Source organism: Hemitrygon akajei, chromosome 11 (assembly GCF_048418815.1).
Source record: "Hemitrygon akajei chromosome 11, sHemAka1.3, whole genome shotgun sequence".
Taxonomy (NCBI): domain Eukaryota; kingdom Metazoa; phylum Chordata; class Chondrichthyes; order Myliobatiformes; family Dasyatidae; genus Hemitrygon; species Hemitrygon akajei.
In genome coordinates this window covers 69899196-69919488 of record NC_133134.1, presented here as the reverse complement: position 1 = coordinate 69919488, position 20293 = coordinate 69899196, and the positions used below count along the sequence as shown (strand labels likewise).

General features: G+C 42.2%; 1 protein-coding gene across 3 annotated transcripts in view; it reads right to left on the bottom strand.

Moving 5' to 3' along the window:
* The window catches only part of grid2ipb (glutamate receptor, ionotropic, delta 2 (Grid2) interacting protein, b), a 241121-nt gene that overhangs the window by 52946 nt on the left and 167882 nt on the right, over positions 1–20293 (bottom strand). For all 3 annotated transcript variants that reach the window (XM_073061062.1, XM_073061063.1, XM_073061064.1), the window contains 6 exons: positions 11389–11489; positions 3462–3576; positions 1502–1797; positions 877–1314; positions 404–491; positions 46–123 (listed from right to left, as the gene is read on the bottom strand). In XM_073061062.1, coding sequence (XP_072917163.1) covers positions 46–123; positions 404–491; positions 877–1314; positions 1502–1797; positions 3462–3576; positions 11389–11489 — 1116 coding nt within the window. The remainder of the gene's footprint in view (positions 1–45; positions 124–403; positions 492–876; positions 1315–1501; positions 1798–3461; positions 3577–11388; positions 11490–20293) is intronic.

Genomic DNA, 20293 nt, shown 5'->3' with positions numbered 1-20293 from the left:
AACATGTCTTCTGGTGCCCACCATGTAATACAGTACAGCACTTACATGTGTTGTAGGCCTTTTTCCGGGACAATACTTCCACTACATCTTTCTTCTTAAATGTTTCAGGTACAAAACTTGCTTCTATAAAAAATATGACAGAAGAACAAGAAATTGTAACTGACTCTATATGAATCACAATGTTAATGCAAACACCATGTGTCTAAGCCAAAAGTATCAACATGGGCCAACTTTTGGAAAGGAAATAATTAAAATGCAATGCATTGACATACAGTGATTAAAATACACTGAAAATTCATTAATATGCATGGACTTGAGCATGCATACGGACTGGAGTATACGGACACATTACAATCTGACAGACATTCTGTAATTGCATAGAAAAGGCCAGATTGACACTTACTGTTTGGTTTCTGGGTCCCAAAATGCAGCTCCAGATCCAAGTACTTCACCATATCACTCAGCTTGTCATAATCTGAGTCTTCTCCAAACTGAGTACAAATAAAAATGATTTGTGGACATTGACTAGAGATAGCTGATAATTAGATGGGTTAATATCTTTGAGGTATGATATAGCATCCTTGCTTTATCCACAGTTTTGGGATCCCAGTGCATCCTCTCATAATAAAAGCCAGTGAGCAAGCCTGTTAGAGTGCTGTGTTTCCATATAGATAACATAGCGAGAACTCAGGACACTAACAGCAAACGCTGAAAATAGTGAATAATTCCTGCACTTCCTTCTGGTAACTGCTCCAACATTCCCTCACTTTCCAAATTCACAACCTCTCCTATGATTATCTATTCTACTGCTCAATGCTTGAAGGATTAAACATGGCAGAATAGGAACAGCGAGTGGCCAAATGTTGCTTCACGTACCTGACCCCAAATAGTTCCCTCTGAATTCTCCACCTGTTCCCAGCGCAGCCTCTTCACACTCATATGACTGGATTCACTTCTCCGGTGGAAGCCACGATGCAGCAGAGGGGGGCCCGAAGAAGCAGGCAAGGGAGGTGGTGGGGGAGGGGGAGGAAGGGGCTTAGACTGGTACTGGCCAGAAGTGTATGAAGGGGGTGGGGGCAGTGGGGGTGGGGGAGGAGGTGGGATAGCCCTTTTTAATTCTGAGACTAAAGTGATGGGCTTTGGATCATTGAATTGTGTGGGTGGAGGGGGTGGGGGGCTTTGAGGAGGAGGAGGGATAGGATCAGAACATGAAGAATAGGTCAAGGAGCTTCCATCTTCGCTGCTACTGACGTATTCACTGGGACTGCTTGGGTCATTTGTGCCGTAGATTTCCTGTTCATCGTGAAATGTCATCTATGGGACAAAGAAGCAGACAGAACATGAAGAACATCCTGTTGCCTCCTCAAAGATCACCCACCTCCTAAAATGCAGTTATTTCATTCCCGGGGTAGATTTGGCTCTAATGAATGAAAAGCCATTCACGCTATATCTGAACACATCCAACTGTTAAAAGCTCAACTTTAATATTTGAAAAACGTACTTCTTCATAATCATTCTCGGGGTTCATGAACTCATCCATCGCAGTTATTTTCTGACCCAGCTGCTCACTCAAAGCATCCAGAAAACGGTCTGTATCACGGCTGCGGGGTGGCCGAGAGAAGGTGAAGAGTTTCTTCTTGCGGTTCGGGGGGCTGCTCTCTACATTTTGTGATACGAGGCCGGGGCTGCCATATGGGTGGGAATCTGAATTCGTTGGCAAAGGCTCATTGGGAGGTTGACAGCGACAGGACTGTACAGGAAGGGGCTCAGTCTGTCTCAGGCTTAACCTTTGGTTTTCTGAAACAAAAACAGAGTGGTTCATTCAGAAATCTTTTCACAGATTTTTATTAAATAAGTATCAATAAGTAAATGCTCCATTTAGCATTACCACTGTTTTGTGTCAGCCACGGTCCCTGTACATGGCATTGATAGATCAAACAGCCTGCTTCTATGTTGCTTTATGATATCCTAACATAACAGCAGTTGGAAAGGTTTTACTAACCAGAGCACCTGAGTTAGGGGAAAGTGTTGCCTCCTCAGCAGCATTACAGCAGACACTGTATTTACTGCACTGGCTGTCAAACACAATTAGGCAGTCATAAGATGGTGCTGGGGTTAATGAATAAGCAAGAGCTAGTTAAGAGTGTGATTGGTAAACACAGCTCAGTCCATCAGACACTCATCATTTCCTTCCATACAGTCCATTTTCATGGTACATTGAACATCAACATAGCAATATCACCATTGGATACTGTTTCTGGCCATATGGCACTGAGAAGTGAGGCTGTGATCTATGCACCATACTTTACTGAAGGAACTGCAGATGCAAGTGGACAAGACCGGGCGAGTGTGAGAGAGTGAGAGTGTGAGAGAATGTGAGAGTGAGAGAGAGTGTGACAGAGTGTGAGAGAGTGAGTGAGAGTGAGGGTGAGAGTGAGTGTGAGGGCATGTGGGAGTGTGTTAGAGTGTCAGTGAGAGTGAGAGTGAGTGTGTGTGTGAGTGTGAGTGTGAATATGTTTGTAAAACCAGACCATAGGTAGTTCAAGACAAAAGTATATATACAGTTCCCACTGTTAAGACATGAACAAAAAAAAAATCAAGATTGACTCATGAGTAGAGTTCTGAAAGGATGTTATATGCTGTCCAAATTACCACCCTACAGACTAGAGCTTACACTCAGGCCCCTCATGTTTTTTCAGTTGTTATAAAAGATCCTATATTTCATCAAAGAACAGGGAAGTTGTTGCCAATGTCCTGGCCAATTAACTTAGTGGAAATGGGCCATCTGGTAATCACCACATTATTGTCTGTGTTATTTCATCATGATGATCAAAAGTACTTCATGGGTTCCAAATACCTTGGAACAAATTAAGTTTCTAAACGATGTTGTGGAAATATATTTAAGCTTCTAATACAAAGTAGCAATGTTCCCAGCCAGTTGTAGATAGCGTGACATACCACAGTTCAGCCTGCAAAAAACTAAGAGACGTCATTCCACCTGAAGGAGCCATGTATCTATTTTCTGTCTTTATTGTAGTTTGTAGTCTGGGGCAGGTATATTATGGTCATCTGTCACATGGATTAGGGTATGGTAACAAATGAGTCTAGTTACTTATTCTCACTTTTGTTAGTTGTTTAGTGGAGAGTGAGTTGGGGGAATGATTTTTTTTGTTGACTGCTAATTTGGACGTTATTGGAATGCTAACTAGTTCGCTAATTGGAACTCTTAGAACGCTAAGTTATGCTACTCGAATGCTAATATTGCCATTAGACTGCAAATTAGACCATTACATCATTATTTAGTTTCATTAGTTTCTTATGACTATAAGATCATTCACGCTTGCTAGTTTTGTAATAAAGGATCGAACATAACTTTTTTGATTTGGAAATTTGTTATTTGGAAGTACCCTAGTTTAGTCTTTCAGCAATTTTGGTTTGTTTTCAAATAACCACTACACTACCTGAATGACTCAGCTGTTCAGTCACAGGAGAAGTTCTGGATATGGATGGCTGCATCAGCTTCCCGGAGTAACTGGTCACTCCACGAGCCTCTATTTCAGCATAGACAGGGGATATCTGCAGAAGCAAAGTCCCACTCCAGTCAATATGGGAGAAACACACATACGGTCTTATCATTGTCTACTTAGATCTACTCAACAGCACAAATAGGCAAATTGGAGCAAATATGGCACAGAGTACAGCTAAAGTATGACAGTGTTAGACTTTGGTACCACAAGCGGGGAAGGGTAATGATGAATGAGTAGAAGAGAGTGATAGAGATTACTGAAGAAGAACATGCAAGTGATGAATAATGGAGCTGTGACTGACAACTGAGTGAGGAAGAAGGGTAAACAATAAGTGAGTGGTAGAGCAGGGTGTGTGATGGGACAGTTACAAAATATTGGGTGATAGAGACAACTGACAGGGAGTGATGGAGTGGTTGTGTTGTGGGTGAGTAATGAAAAGCTGAATGACACATGAATGACAAGCAATTGACTGACAGTTGATTGATGGAGTAACCCACATAAAATGGTTGAGGAACTCAGCAAATCTGACAGCATCTATAGAGGGGAATAAACAGTCAATGGTTTCAGTTGAAACCCTTCATCAGAACTGGAAAGGAAAGGGGCAAAAGCCAAAATAAGAAGGGTGGTGGGGGAAAGGAGAGAAGGAGTACAAGTTGACAGGTGAGAGGTAAAGCAGAGGTTGTGGAAAGCATTGGTACAAATGACATTGGTAGGAAGGGTGATGAGGTTAAAGGACAGGACCCCCAGGGTTGTTACCTCAGGATTGCTGCCGTGTCATGTGCTAATGAGGCTAGAAATAAAAAGTTAAGAGTTTAATAAGTGGCTAAGGAGATGGTGCAGGAGGGAGAGCTTCAGATTTTTGTTTCATTGGGCTCTTTTCCAGGGAAGGTGGGACCTGTACAAACAGAACGGTTTGCAGCTCAACTGGAAGGGGACTAATATCCTTGCAGGAAGGTTTGCTAGTGCTCTTCCAGGTGGTTTAAACTAGAGTTGCAGGTAGATGGGAACCATAGTGCCAGGGCAGATAGTGGCGTGGTTGCGGGAAAAGATGTTATTAAGATCATAAGATCTAGGAGCAGAATTAGGCCATTCGGCCCATCCAGTCTGCTCCGCCATTTCATCATGGCTGATCCAATTTTTCCTCTCAGTCCCAATCTCCTGTCTTCTCCACATATCCCTTCATGCCCTGACCAATCAAGAATCTATCAACCTCTACCTTAAATATGCATCAAAACTTGGCCTCCACAGCTGCCTGTGGCAAAGAATTCCACAGATTCACCACTCTCTGGCTAAAGAAATTCCTCCTCATCTCTGTTCTAAAAGGACACCCCTCTATTCTAAGGCTGTAGCCTCTGGTCTTAGGCTCTCCATAGCAAACATCCTTTCCACATCCACTCTATCAAGCCCTTTCAACATCGATAGGTTTCAATATGGTCACCCCTCGTTCTTCTAAATTCCAGTGAATACAGAGCCAGGGCCATCAGACATTCTTCATATGATAAGCTGTTCAATCCTGGAATCATTTTTGTGAACTTCCTTTGAACCCTCTCCAGTTTCAGCACATCTTTTCGAAGATAAGGGGCCCAAAACTGCTCACAATATTCCAAATGAGGCCTTACCAGTGCTTTATAAAATTTCAACATTACATCCTTGCTTTTATATTCTAGCCTTCTTGAAATGAATGCTAACATTGCATTTGCCTTCTTCACCCCAGACTCAACCTGTAAATTAACCTTTAGGGAATCCTACACAAGGACTCCCAAGTCCCTTTGCACCTCAGTTTTTTTGTATTTTCTCTCCATTTAGAAAAGTCAACCCTTTCATTTCTTCGACCAAAGTGCATGACGATACACTTCCTGACACTGTATTCCATCTACCATTTCTTTACCCATTCTCCTGATCTGTCTAAGTCCTTCCATAGCCTCTCTACTTCCTCAAAACCATCTTTATATCATCTGCAAACTTTGCAACAAAACCATCAATTCCATCATCCAAACCATTGAGATTTAGTGTAACAAGAATTGGTCCCAATACAGATCCCTGTGGAAAACCACTAGTCACTGGCAGCCTGTCAGAAAAGGCTCTCTTTATTTTCACTCTTTGCTTCCTGCCAATCAGCTGCTGCTTTATCCATGCTAGAATATTTCCTGTTATACCATCGGCTTGTAGCTTGTTGAGCAGCCTTCTGTGTGGCATTTTGTTAAAGGCCTTCTGAAAATCCTAGTACACAACATCAACTGATTCCCCTTTGTCTATCCTGCTTGTTACTTCTTCAAAGAATTCCATCAGATCTGTCAGGCAAGATTTTCCCTTGAGGAAATCATGCTGACTATAACCTATTTTATCATGTGCCTCCAAATACCCTGAGATCTCATCCTGAATAATTGACTCCAAGACCTTCCCAACCACTGAGGTCAGACTAACTGGCCTATAGTTTCCTTTGTTCTGCCTCTCTCCCTTCTTGAAGAGTGGAATGACAATTTTCCAGTCTTTCTGAATCTTTCCAGAATCTAGTGATTCTTGAAAGATCATTATAAATGCCTCCATGATCTCTTCAGCCACCTCTTTCAGAACTCTGGGGTGTACACCATCTGGTCCAGGTGATGTATCAACCATCAGACCTTTCAGTTCCCCAAGAACATTCTCTCTAGTTATGGTAAGTTCAAACACTCATGCTTTTAAAAGCTTCCCAATCCACTAACTACCCACTAATCTTTGCTTTATTATATGGCTTTTATGTTGGTTTTGACTTTTCTTGTTAACCATGGTGTGTCATCTTTCCTTTAGAATCATTCTTGCTCTTTGGGACATATTTATCCTATGCCTTCCAAATTGCTTCCAGAAATTCCAGCCATTGCTGCTCTCCCGTCATCCCTACCAGTGTACTTTCCCAATCAATTCCGGCCAACTCCTCTCTCATGCCTCTGTATTCCACTGTAATACTGATACATCTGACTTTATCTTCTCCTTCTCAAGACCTCAAAGTCAGGAATCAAAAGGTTGAGCGTGGTGCAACTAATGTCCTGAGCTACATATATTTCAAAGCAAAAAGGCAGATGAACTCAGAGTGTAAATCAACAAATTATGAAACTAGCCATTGCTGAGTCTTAGTTTACGGAGAGGCAGGCCTGGCAGCTCTGTATTCTGGGGTTCTGTTGTTTTAGACATGACAGAGTGGGAGGGATTAAAGGGGGAGAGTTGGCATTATGAGTTAGGGAAAAGGTCACAGCAGTACTCAGACACGGCAGACTGGAGAGCTCAACTAATGAGGCTGAATGGGTGGTCTGAGGAATAAGTAAACCATGACCACGTTGATGAGAGACAACATAAAAGCAAAAAAAGAGAGCATAAATAAATATGAGGTAAGCTAGCTAATAATATAAAAGAGGATACCAAAGGTCTTCTTCATATATATATTTAAAAAGAGTAAATGAGAGGCTAGTGTGTATTGGCGGACAAAGAAATAGCAGATGGTACTAAAAATTATTTTACGTCATTCTTCACTGTGGAAAACACTAGCATATGCCAGAAATTCAAGAGTGTTGGGCCAGAAATGAGTGCAGTTGTTATTACTAAGGAGAAGGTGCTTGCGAAACTGAAAGGTCTGAACGTAGATAAGTCACCTGAACCAGATAGACTACACCCAAGGGTGCTGAAAGAGTAGCTGAAGAGATTGTGGAGGCATTAGAAATGATCTTTCAAAAATCACTAGATTCTATAATGGTTCCAGAGGAATGGAAAATTGCAAATATCACTTCACTCTTTAAGAAGGGTGGGAGGCAGAAGAAAGGAAGTTATAGGCCAGTTAGCCAGACTTCAGTGGCTGGACCAGTCAACATGGTTTTCTTAAGGGCAAATTTTGTCTGACAAACCTGCTGGAATTCTTTAAAGAAATAACAGGCATGATAGAAAAAGCAGAATCAGTGGATGTTGTTTATGTGAATTTTCTGAAGGCCTTTGACATGGTGCCACATGTGAGGCTGCTTAACAAGATAAGAGCCAATGATATTACAGGAAAGCTATTAGCATGGATAAAAAATTTGCTGACTGGCAAGAGTCAGAGTGGAAATAAAGGGGGCCTCTTCTTGCTAGTTGCCAGTGAATAGTGGTATTCTGCAGAGGTTGGCATTGGGATCACTTCTTTTCATGTCATATGTCAATGATTTGGATGATTGAATTGATGGCTTTGTGGCCAAGTTTGCAGACTATACAAAAATACTACAGGTGGAGAGACAGGGAGTCTATAGACAGACTTAGACAAATTGGGAGAATGGGCAAAGAAGTGGCTTTCTAACAAAGGTGTGTTTAGTAAGTGAGAGGTCTTCAAAAGTGAAATATTTGAGAATGCAGAGTTTGTATGTTCCTGTCAGAATAGAAGGCTAAAAGGTTTAGGGAGCCTTGGTTTTCGAGAGCTATTAAGGCTTGGGTTAAGAAAAAGAATAAGGTGCATAGCAGGTACAGGCAGTAAGGAACAAATTAGATACTCGGGGTATTAGAAATGCAAGAGAACACTTAAGAGGGAAACAGGAAAGCTAAAAAAAAAAGGCATGAGTTGCTTTAGCAGGAGAATCCCAAAGGTTTCTACAGACACATAGTACTGTGCAAAAGTCATAGGCACATTTATATAGCTAGGGTGCCTGAGACTTTTGCACTGTACTATTATAATTTTATGTATTGCTCTGTACTGTTCTATAATGATCAATAAATGACCTTGCCTGGTGTCTCAGGGATGGATGTGAATGCGCCCACTCCACCCCACACCCCTGGTACCCCTTCCCTGCCAGTCATCCCACATCCCTATGTGGAACTACGCCCTTGCCATTCTCAATGTCCTTTGCTTCAGCCAGATTTACAAACTCGTTCTCCACTCCACAATGACATACGCAGTACTGTTGAAAAGTCTTAGGCACCCTATGTGCTCAAGAACTTTTCACAGTACTATATGTATTAAGAGCAAGAACAAGGGTCAGAGTTGGCCCTCTGGAAGAATTTATGCATGGAGCTGAAAGATATGGGGGACATTTTAAATGGATGTTTTCCTTGGGAGTATTTACTTGGAAGATGGACACAAAGTCTATAGAGATGAGTCAAAACCACAGTAAGGTTATGGACTGTATATGGCTTGCTGCCTTGAGGCAAATTAGGGTGAATAAATCCCCAGGGCCTAATATGGTGTTCCCTCGGACCTTGTGGGACACTCCTGCAAAAATTGCCGGGGCTCTAGCAGAGGTATTTAAAATGTCTTTAGCTGTGGGTGAGGTGCCAGAGGATTAGAGAATAGCTGATATTGTTCCATTTTTTAAGAAATGCTCTAAGAGTAAGCTGGGAAATTATAGGCAGTAAGTCTGACTTAGGAAAGGCTCTAAGAATAAGATAGGAAATTAAAGGCCAGTGAGCTTGACATCAGAGGTGAGCAAAATATTGGAATATATTCTATGGGACCAGTTATGTATATATTTGGATAAATAGAGGGACTGATTAGGCTTTGTGGAGATTTTCAAGTACATTACCAGGAAAGTTGATGAAAGAAAGGCAGTGGATATTGTCTACATGGCCTTCAGCAAGGCCTTCCGTCTGAGAGGTTGGTCAAGAAGGTTCAGTCGCTTGGCATCTAGGAAGAGGTTGAAAATTGGATTTGACATTGGCTTCATGAGAGAAGTTAGAAAGTGGTAATAGAAGTTTGCCTCTCTAACTAAAGTGCCTAGTGATGGCAGGGATCTGTGCTGTGTCTGTTGTTGCTTGGCGTAATTGGATCAGCAGATTTGCAGATGACACCAAGATTGGGGCATAGTGGACAGCGAGGAAGACTATTAAAGCTTGCAGCGGGATCTGGACCAGCTGGAAAAATGTGCTGAAAAATGGCAGATGGAATTTAATGCAGACAAGTGTGAGGTACAGTATTGTACTTTGGGAGGACAAAACACGGTAAGACTTACACACTGGATGGTAGAGCACTGAAGAGTGCAGTAGAACACGGGATCTCCAAAGTTATATCTATAATTCTTTGAAAGTGGCATCATGGGTAGATAGGGTTGTAGAGAGAGCTTCTGGCACATTGGCCTTCATAAATTAAAAGTTTTAAGTACAAGAATTGGGATGTTATGTTACAGTTGTACAAGATATTGGTGAGGCCAGCTATGTAGTATTGTGTGATGTACTGGTCACCTAGTTACTGGAAAGATATTAATGAGATTGAAAGAGTGTGGAGAAAATTTACAAGGATGAGGGGATATTTGGCAGAGGTATATAAAATTATGAAGGGTATAGAAAGAGTAAATGCAAGCAGGCTGAGGTTGGATGAGACTAGAACTAGAAGTCATGGGTTAATTGTGAAAGATGAAAGGTTAAAGGGGAACATGAAGGGGAATTTCTTCACTTGGCAGGTGGAATGAGCTGCCAATGGAAGTGGTGGATGCAGGATTAATTTCAACATGTAAGAGAGGTTTGGATAAGTACATGGATGGCAGGGGCATGGAGGGCTATGATCAGGGTGTATATCAATGGGCTAGGCAGAATAATAGTTTGGCACAGAATAGATGGCCCCAAGGGCCGATTTCAATGCTGTAGTTTCTATGACCCGAGGGGCAGATTTGGGGTTGGTGGGTGTTGAGGAACAGGGAAATGAAGTAACTGGGAGCGGATAACTGAAAGAGGTAAAGTGCTGAAGAAGAAGGAGGAATCTGCTGGAGAGAACAGTACACTATGGAAGAAAGGAAAGGAGAAGAGGAACCAAAGGGAGGTGATAGCTGATGAAGAGAAGAGGGTGAGAAGATAATCAGAATGGGGATTCGAACACAAGAGAAGGGGAAAGGGGAAGTAATTACCAAAAGTTAGAGAAATTAACGTTCATACCACTAGGTTGTAAACTACCAGACAGAAAATTGCTCCCCCAGCCTGAGTTTGGCCTCATCATAGCAGTAGAGGAGGCCATGTAGAGACAAGCCAGAATGGGAATGGTGTGTTGACTCTGAGTAGCTACAAGGAGACTCTGCCTTTTGTGTGGACAGAGAGGAGATACTCGACAAAGCAGTCCTCCTAATCTGCACTTGGTGCACTGGGAGCACCAGATATAATAGACATGCTATTGTATCCTCAAGAGACCCACAGGTGAAATGTTACCTCACCTGGAAGAACTGACTGGGGCTCTGAATGGTGGTGAGAGAAGAGGTATAGGGGCAGGTGTAGCACTTAACACGTGCACAGAGGTAAGTGCCAGGAGGGAGATCAGTGGAGAGGGATGAGTGGACAAAGGGAAAGTTGATGAAATTGTCTTGCCCAGCATGGCTGCAGGAAGTAGCACCAATGTAACTATAAATGTAGCGGAGAAAGTGTTGGGGATTGTAATCAATGATGGAGAAGGGTGAATGACAGGTAAGTGAAGGAAATGAGCAGTGAGAGGTAAGTGAAGGAAGAAGGTGAGAGGTAAATATGTGATGGACTCGAGTGGAGAATGGTGAGTGAAAGAATAAAACATAGGGATGCTGTGGGGAGGTGGTGGTCTGAGTGTGAAACTAAGGGAACTGGAAGAGTGAGCAGTAACTGGATGAAATATAGGATAAAGTCTGCAATCAGTAAAACTGTGGTTTAAGTGAATGATAAGGAAGGTGGATAGATGGAAGAGGTAAGTGACAGGAAAGAGTGAATTCAAGATGCAGACAGAAAATGGCAAGCACAAGGGAGGACTGAAACATGAGACCGAGCTAAAGGCAAGGATGAACAAATGCGGATATGAAGTGTAGATGGGAGAGACAAGTGATATAGATAGATAAAGATATAGGAATGTTTCATTGGGAGATAGGTGTGATCTGAGAAATACATCTCAAGGAGATGGCTGAAAATACACTAGACCATAACCACTCACATTTCTCAAGTTAGGTGTTTCCGGTAGAGATGTGCCATCTCCTGATTGTCGCTCCGCAGGAGTTAGGTGTGTATGAACATCAGGTGAATTCTCTGGGCCTCCTGAATAAAACAGGTATGTAAATCTGGTAAGACACCTGGAGAGGGTTATAGCAAGTTACATTATAAGATTTGCATTGAAGTATGCGAGGTTTATCAGTGGGAAATTTACGTGGTAAGGTTTCATTCCAGAGAATTGAACACAAAATCCAGAATGGCATTCCATTGCAGTACATAGAGAATGTAGAGATGCTGGCTTTGGATATGACATTAAAGTGAGGTAATCTTAGCCCTCAACTGAATGTAGAAGATTTGCTACATTAAACAAACAGATGTCTGGTAATACCTTAGAGTTCTTCTAAGGTATTAAGAACATCAACATAAGCCTGACTTTATTAATAACAATCATCGCCAAACAAACCACTAAAAATATTTCAAGGCCTTGAATGAACCTCCCAGTGGCCCCTGAAAAATTTAGAGACCCAGATTTGTACTGACAGGTAATAGGAACTGGTGCTTTACAAAGTCTCTTGAATTCCTCCATAAATTGCCTTTATGGCTGACTGCCAAGGTATATATTTCTTCTTGAAATGAACAATGATGCATTCTTCTCTTAACATAAATCAGTTTAATTGCTAAATCTTGGGAAAGGCTGACAGGACTCAAATGGCATGTTCTCATTAAACAATCTACTTTTTATCAAATTCACTGAAATTCAGAAATTCAACCCTATGCCTGACTTCAGACATGGACTAGAAAATAATCCTGTCTCCTGAAGTAACAAACTGAATCACAAACAGAACAAACATTAATGCAACACACACAAAATTCTGGAGGAACTCAGCAGGACAGGCAGCATCTATGGGGAGAAAAGTACAGTTGACATTTTGGGTAAGACCCTTCAGTAGAACTGGAGAAAAAAAGATGAGGAGTCAGAGTTAGAAGATGAGGAGAGGGGAGGAAGAAACAGAAGGTGACAGGTGAAATTGGAAGAGTGAAGGGTGAAATAAAGAGCTGGGAAGTTCATTGGTGAAAGAGATACAGAGCTAAAGAAGGAGGAATCTAATAGGAGAAGACAGAGAACATGGAACGAAGAAAAAGGGGGAGGAGCACCAGAGGGCAGGCAAGGAGAAAAGGGAAAAGAGGATGGGGAATAAAAAAAGGGAGGAGGGACGTTTGAGAAATTGATGCTCATACCATTAGATTGGAGGCTTCCCAGACAGAATATAAGGTGTTGCTCCTTCAACTTGAGTGCATCCTCAACGCGACAATAGAGGAGGTCATGGATGGACATGTTATAAGGGGAATGGGAAGTGGAATTAAAATGAATGACCAATGGAAGGTCCCGCTTTTTCTGGCAAACAGAGTGTATGTGCTTGGCGAAGGGGTCTCCCAATCTATGTCAGGTCTCACCGATATACAACAGGCCACACCGAGAGCACTAGATACAATAGATAACCCCAAAAGACTCACAAGTGAAGTGTCACCTCACCTGAAAGGACTGTTTGGGGTCCTGAATGAGAGAGGTGGTGTAGGGGCAGGTGTGGCACTTGTTCTGCTTGCAAGGATAAGTGCCAGGAGGGAGATCAGTGGGGCGGGGGAACAAATGGACAAGGGAGTCGCACAGGGAGCGATCCCTATGGAAGGTAGAAAGTGGGGGAGGGAAGGGATAGATGTGCTTGGTGGTGTGATCCCGTTGGAGATTGTGGAAATTATGGACAATTATGTGTTGGACATGGAGGCTAGTGGAGTGGTAGGTGAGGACAAGAAGAACTCTATCCCCAGGGGAGTGTTGGGAGGATGGGGTGAGGGCAGACGTGCATGAAATGGAAGAGATGGGGTCGAGGGCAGCGTTGATGGTGGAGGAAGGGAAGCCCCTTTCTTTAAAAAGAGGACACCTCCTTCATTCTAGAATGAAAAGCCTCATCCTGAGAACAGATGTGATGGAGACAATGGAATTGAGAGAAGGGGATGGTGTTTATACAAGTATCTTTCACTAATCAACTTCCACCCCCTCCCAGTTTCACCTATCACCTTGTGTTTCTTCCTCCCCACCCCCCACCATCTAACTCTGACTCCTCATCTTTTTTCAACAGTCCAACTGAAGGGTCTTGGCCTGAAACATCGACTGATCTCTTTTCCATAGATGCTGCCTGGCTTGCTGAGTTCCTCCAGCATTTTCTGTGTGTTGCTTGGATTTCCAGCATCTGCAGATTTCTCTTGTTTGTGAACATTAATGCATTTAATAATAAATCAAAACAAATACACAGGGCTAGAAATCATATATCACATAAAAGTGTACATAATACAGTAGCTACTTTATAGGACTGCTTCCAGCAGCCAAATTGTATCTCACACAAGGCTGTATGACACCTTGTCTACTTTGTTAGCCAGAGGCTATTCCATTAAAAGCTCTGGCATCATTAGTGGAGGAAATCAACTGAATCCCAGAGAAGAGTTGGGAAGGTGAAGTGATGGGGTAGAGAGTACATAGGTGGGGTAGTTGGATGAATCACACTCAAATGAAGTGGGGGAGAAAAGAGGCAAGTCCTGTTCTTAAAGAAAAGGTCAAAAGTCACGATTACTCAAAATCAAAATCAAAGAAAATCTGACAGTTTTATAAGTACATAAAAAGTTAGTAAGCCTCAGGCACATTACAAATATAAAAGGTAATTACCTGTAGAAAGAAAAGTTCTCGATGGATACAGAGCTGTTTTCTTTACAAAAGAGAATACAATGCTGATGTTGCAGTTATGGTTAAATGCTTGAAATATTGATAGGATTAGCATAGTAATTAAAGTACTAAAGGGTTCAGAATCTTTAACGGTGGATTCAGGCCCAGAGTCTGTACAATAAATGATATGATACTAGATATGAGAAGGAACATGGGGACCTGGGCATCTTTGTCCCTGGGTCTTTAAAGATATCAGAACAGGTACTTAAAGCTGTTGAAAGTAAGTACAGTATATAGAATGCTTTTCTTCATTGGCCAAGCTACAGAATAAAACAGTTATTGCCAGAATCATATATATTGCTTGCTTAGCTGCTGCTGGAGTTTGTGGGTAGTCTGGTCACTGCATGATAGGTGTGACTGCCTAGAGAGAATGCAGGTGAGGTTGATGAGGACGTCACCAGGAACATAATATCCTAGTTATGAGGAAATACTGGATCAATTGAGATTATTTTCTTAGGAACCAAGTACACTGTAAGAAGATAATTTTGGTGTATAAAATTACACAGAATACATAGAAAGGATCCACTTCCCTTTTCAGAGGGGTCAAAAATTAGGAGGCATAGCTTGGAAGTAATTGGGATTAGTGGCATATTGAAGAAAATGTCTTCCCCAGAATAGGGGTCTCAACTGAAAGGATGGTTGAAGCAGAAACTCTCATTGTATTTTAAAAATGCCTTAGCATGGACTTGATGAGCAGTGCCCTGCAGGGCTATGGACTGGAAAGCAGAACTCACCGGGTAGCTCTTCGTTTTTGACATGTACAGACATAGTCAAATAAGTAACTTCTTTCTGCATCATAAGTTCAGAGTTGGTGCATGTGCCTTTCCCCGCCCTGCCTCATAAACCATATTACGTCTGATTTGCACAGGCCTGTATTTAATGTTTCACAGAGGGAGTAAACCACAATCAAATTTTAATAATACAAGCATTTCTGCGATTATTTTTGTTGACTTTTATAAATGGCATTAGGGCAAACTGTAGCATGCATTTAGTGGACTGAAAATGGGTGCAATTAGTCTGTATCTAAATATCAATTTTGTAGAAACTGAGAATTCTGAAATGAAAATTTCACCTTTCTGGGAATTTTGGTCCAGGCCAACAGTGTGTGAATGTCTGTGCTACTTACTGCCTCATCTTCACCGAAGAACAAAAGAACATTGAACATTAAAGCGTAGTACAGGCCCTTTGGACCACAATGTTGTACCAACCTTTTAACCTACTCTAAGTTCAATCTAACCTTTCCCTCCAATATAACCATCTAATTTTCTATCATCCTTGTACCTGTCTAATTATGCCCCTTTGTGTTAGCAATTTCCTCCATGAGAAAATGTCTCTGGGCATCCACTCTATCCTCTTACCATTTTGGACAGCTCTTTCATGTCACCTTTCATCCTCCTTCACTTTAAAGGGAAAAGCCCTAGTTTGCTCCACCTATCCTCATATGACATGCCCTGTAATCTAGGTGGCATTCGCATATATCTCCTCTGCACCCTCTCTAGGTTCCCACGTCCTTCTTATAATGAGGCGACCAAAGCTGAACGTAATATTCCAAGTGTGGTCTAACCAGGGTTTTAAAGAGCTGCGACATTACCTGAAGGCCATTGAACTCAATGGTCCGACTAATGAAGACCAACACACCATACGTTTTCTTACCCAGCCTATTAACTTGCTTGGCAAATTAGAAGGATCTATGGACTTGGACCCCAAGATACCCCAGTTTTTCCATATTGCCAAGAATCCTGCCACTAACCCTATATTCAGTCTTCAGTACTGACATTCCAAAATGAATGACTTAGTATTTTTTCTGGGTTGAACTCCATCTGCCACTTCTCAGCCCAGGTCTGAATCCTGTTAATGTTCCATTGCAACCTACAACAATCCTCCACACTATCACAACTCCACCAATCTTTGTCATCTGCAAACTTAATAATCCACTCTTCCATTTCTTCATCCAAGTCACTTATAAAAATCACAAAAATCAGGGTTCCCAGAACAGATTCCTGTTGGATACCATGTCACGGATCTCCAGGCAGAATATAATCCATCTATTACCATCCTCTGCAGTCTGAATCCATGCAGCCAGTTTTCCATGGATCGCATGTCTCCTGATCTTCTGAATGACACTACCATGCTGAATTTTGCCAAATCCCTTATTAAAATCCATACATGTCACATCTACTGCTGTATCTTTATCAATGTACTTTGTCACATCCTCAAAAAATTAAATCAGGTTCATGACCTACTCTTTGGCAAAGCCATGCTATCATTAATCAAACTATGCTTCTCCAAATATTCATAAATACTGTCTTTATGATTCCTCTCCAATAGCTTGCCCTCCATTGATATAATAAGACCTGCCTTTCTATAATTCCCAGAGTTACGCCACACAGTCAATCTCTGAACAGCATTGACAATGGTGAGGGTCACCAGTGTTGTAAAGACACCACCCAGAAGGCAATGGCAAACCACTTGTGCAGAAAAATTTGCCAAGAACAATCCTGGTCTGCAGAAGTTATGTGCCGTGTCATATGACGTAGGTGACAAATTTTTCTGCAGAAGTTATGTGTTGTGCCCTATGACGTGTGTAATCGTGGTCAAAGACCATGATTACTCACATCATATGACAAGTCACATAATGATGATGATGATGATGATATCCCTACTTCCTTTCCTGAACAAAGGAATAAAATTTATCACCCTCTGATCATATGGTACTACTCCTGTGGCCAGTGCCAAGGGCGCTGCAATCTCTTCCCTCACTTTCCATAGTAACCTGGGGTATATCCCATCCAGCTGTGGGGACTTATCTGTCCTAATATTATTCAAAAGTTCTAGCACATCTTCTTTATTAACATCGACAAGTTCAAGCATATCAGCTGTCCCTCTCACAGGTAGATACTTAAGAAAAGTATTCATTAAGGATCTCCTCTACCTCTGACTCCTGGCACATGTTTCCTTCTAACTTCACTGATCAGTCCTACCCTCACTCTGGTCATTCTCCTGTTCTTCACATACATGTCGAAAACCTTAAGGCTTTCCTTAATCCTATTTGTCAAGGTCTTCTCATGTTCCCTTCTAGCTCTCCTGTCTATTCTTTAATTCCTTCCTGGTTACCTTGTAACTCTCTAGAGCCCAGCCTGATCTGTGCTTCCTCAAAGACAAAAATTCAAAGTACGTACTGTATATGTCACGACATGTCATACTGAAAATCATTGACTTATGGGTATTCACAGTAGCACAAAGAAATACAATAGAATCAATGAAAACCTACACACAAAGACTAAAAAGCAACCAATGCGCAAAAGAAGAAAAACTGCAAAAACAAAAAAGAACCTGAATGATAAATAAATAAATAGTACTGAGAACATGAGTTGCAGAGTCCTTGAGAGCGAGTTATAGGATGTGTTCAGTGATCAGTTCAGTGTTGAAGTGACTGAAGTTGTCCACATTGATTCAGGACACTGATGGTTGAAGGATAATTACTGTTCCTGAACTTGCTGATGTGGGACCTAAGGCTCCTTAACCTCACTCCTGATGGCAGCAGCGAGAAGAGAGCATGGCCTGGGTGGTGGGGGTCCTTGATGGAGGCTGTTTTCCTGTGACAGCGCTCCTTGTGGATGGGCTCAGTGTGTAGGGAGGATTCCTGTCATGGACAGGGCTGTATCCGTCACTCTTAGTAGGCCTTTCCGTTTTTGGGCATTGGTGTTTCCTTACTAGTCCATGATGTCAGGATACTCAGGATCCTGTCAGGATACTCTCCACTGTGCATCTATAGAAGTTTGTCAAAGTTTTATATGGCATGCCAAATCTGCAAAAACTTCTAAGAAAGTGGAGGTGCTGGCATGCCTTTTTTGAAATGGCACTTACATGCTGTTCCTAGGACAGATCCTCCGATATGATAATGCGAAGGAAATTGGAACAGTTCCAAATCACTCCTCTTCGAGTGTTCCACTTTTGGACTGCTATCTACTCAAGACTCATCAATGATGATGAAACTGGATGAAGACTTTGCTGACTCAAGTAGCTAGGGGGTCACCAGTCCTCATGCCTCCTGCCTACATGGCTTTCTCATCTCAGAACCTGCTATTTCAGCAGGCATCACCTACACTGTTGCCAGCACAACATCTGGCCATGAATCACAAACTAGAAAAAACAATTAAATCTGAGCCATAACTTTGATGAAGACTACAAGTTGGTGCCATCTTGACTGGAATTCCCTGTACACATGTAACTGCATGGCCAGATTCTGCCCTAATTACTGTCCGTAGATATTACTGCTGTAGTGGTCTGCATCTTAAATTATATTGTTATGATCCCAGCCCCCTCCTTTGTGAGAATCGCCAGAGCCCTAGTGAAGGGGGGGTCAATGATCCAAGAGAAGAGAGAGATATGTGCGGTGTCCCTCGTTTCACGGCGAGGCAAAAGCTGGCGACTGTGGTCATTGTCTCGTGGAGACACCTTTGTGAATTGGGAACTGTACTACGTGTATACCCTCAGGGCAACGTGGGTGGAGAGACGGAGAGAGATTGCATCATCCCAACCTGATTGACATCTGAGACCCCGTGAGCTCAGATAAAAGAGGGGTTGTAAAGACGGCCCCCCAGACGCACCAGAAGACACGCTAGAAATCCTGTGACAGCGTTTAATAGCAACAGCCGGTGGGGGGGGGGGGGGGGGGGGTGTCATGTGCGTCTTTTCCTTGCCTGGGATTGGCGACCTCACCACGAAATAATGGCTTTAGCTACAGGAGAGGCCACGAGTGAACGGCCACCCCCTCCCAACGAGACTCCGACGGATCGAACTCCTAAAGGTTGGAAAAAACCCATCGGGTAACTGTTTCATTCAAGCTCTATCTCTCTCTCTCTAACAAAAGTGCACCACCGCGACCCCCCAAAAGACGGCAGCTGGTGGAACTGCAGTGACCACAAGAGACTTTTAGATATACAGCGGACAATATATATATTACCCCTAGACAACGATAGAGCTTATTTCTTATTGATTATTACTATACCTGCACTTCAGATTGAGTATTGATGACGTATGTTATCTGAATGTTTGTATTAACCTTACTTTTGTGCCCCTTTATAAATAAAAACGTTTCAAAATGGTACCCAGACTTCAGTGGACCTCTCTATCTTTGCTGGTAAGTGATCCAGTTACGGGATACGTAACAATATCGAGTGGGAGTACAAAAAAGAGATAGAGAGCTTAATAAAATGGTGTCATGACAACAATCTTTTCCTTAATGTTAACAAAACAAAGGAGCTGCCCAATGACTTCAGAAAAGGGGGCGGGGGAACAATGCCCATACTCTTCTTTATATCAATGTTGAGAGGGTTGAAAGCTTCAAGTTCCTAGCTGTGAACGTCACCAGTAGTTTGTCCTGCTCCAGTCATATTAATGTCATGGTCAAGAAAGGGCACCAAAGCCTCTACTTCTTCAGAAAGCAAAAGAAATTCAGTATATACCATATATAACCATATAACGATTGCAGCACGGAAACAGGCCATCTTGGCCCTTCTAGTCTGTGCCAAACGCTTACTCTCACCTAGTCCCACCAACTGCACTCAGCCCATAACCCACCATTCCTTTCCTGCCCATATACCTATCCATTTTTTTAATGACAAAATTGAACCTGCCTCTACCACTTCTACTGGAGGCTCGTTCCACACAGCTACCACTCTGAGTAAAGAAGTTACCCCTAAACTTTTGCCCCTTAACTCTCAACTCATGTCCTCTTGTTTGAATGTCCCCTTGTTTGAATGTCCCCTACTCTTAATGGGAAAAAACCTATCAATGTCAACTCTATCTATCCCCCTCATAATTTTAAATACCTCTATCAAGTGCCCCCTCAACCTTCTACACTCCAAAGAATAAAGACCTAACTTGTTCAACCTTTCTCTGTAACTTAGGTGCTGAAACCCAGGTAACATTCTAGTAAATCTCCTCTGTACTCTCTCTAGTTGGTTGACATCTTTCCTATAATTTGGTGACCAGCACTGTACACAATACTCCAAATTTGGCCTCACCAATGCCTTGTACAATTTTAACATTACATCTATACTCAATGCTCTGATTTATAAAGGCCAGCATACCAAAAGCTTTCTTCACCACCCTATCCACATGAGATTCC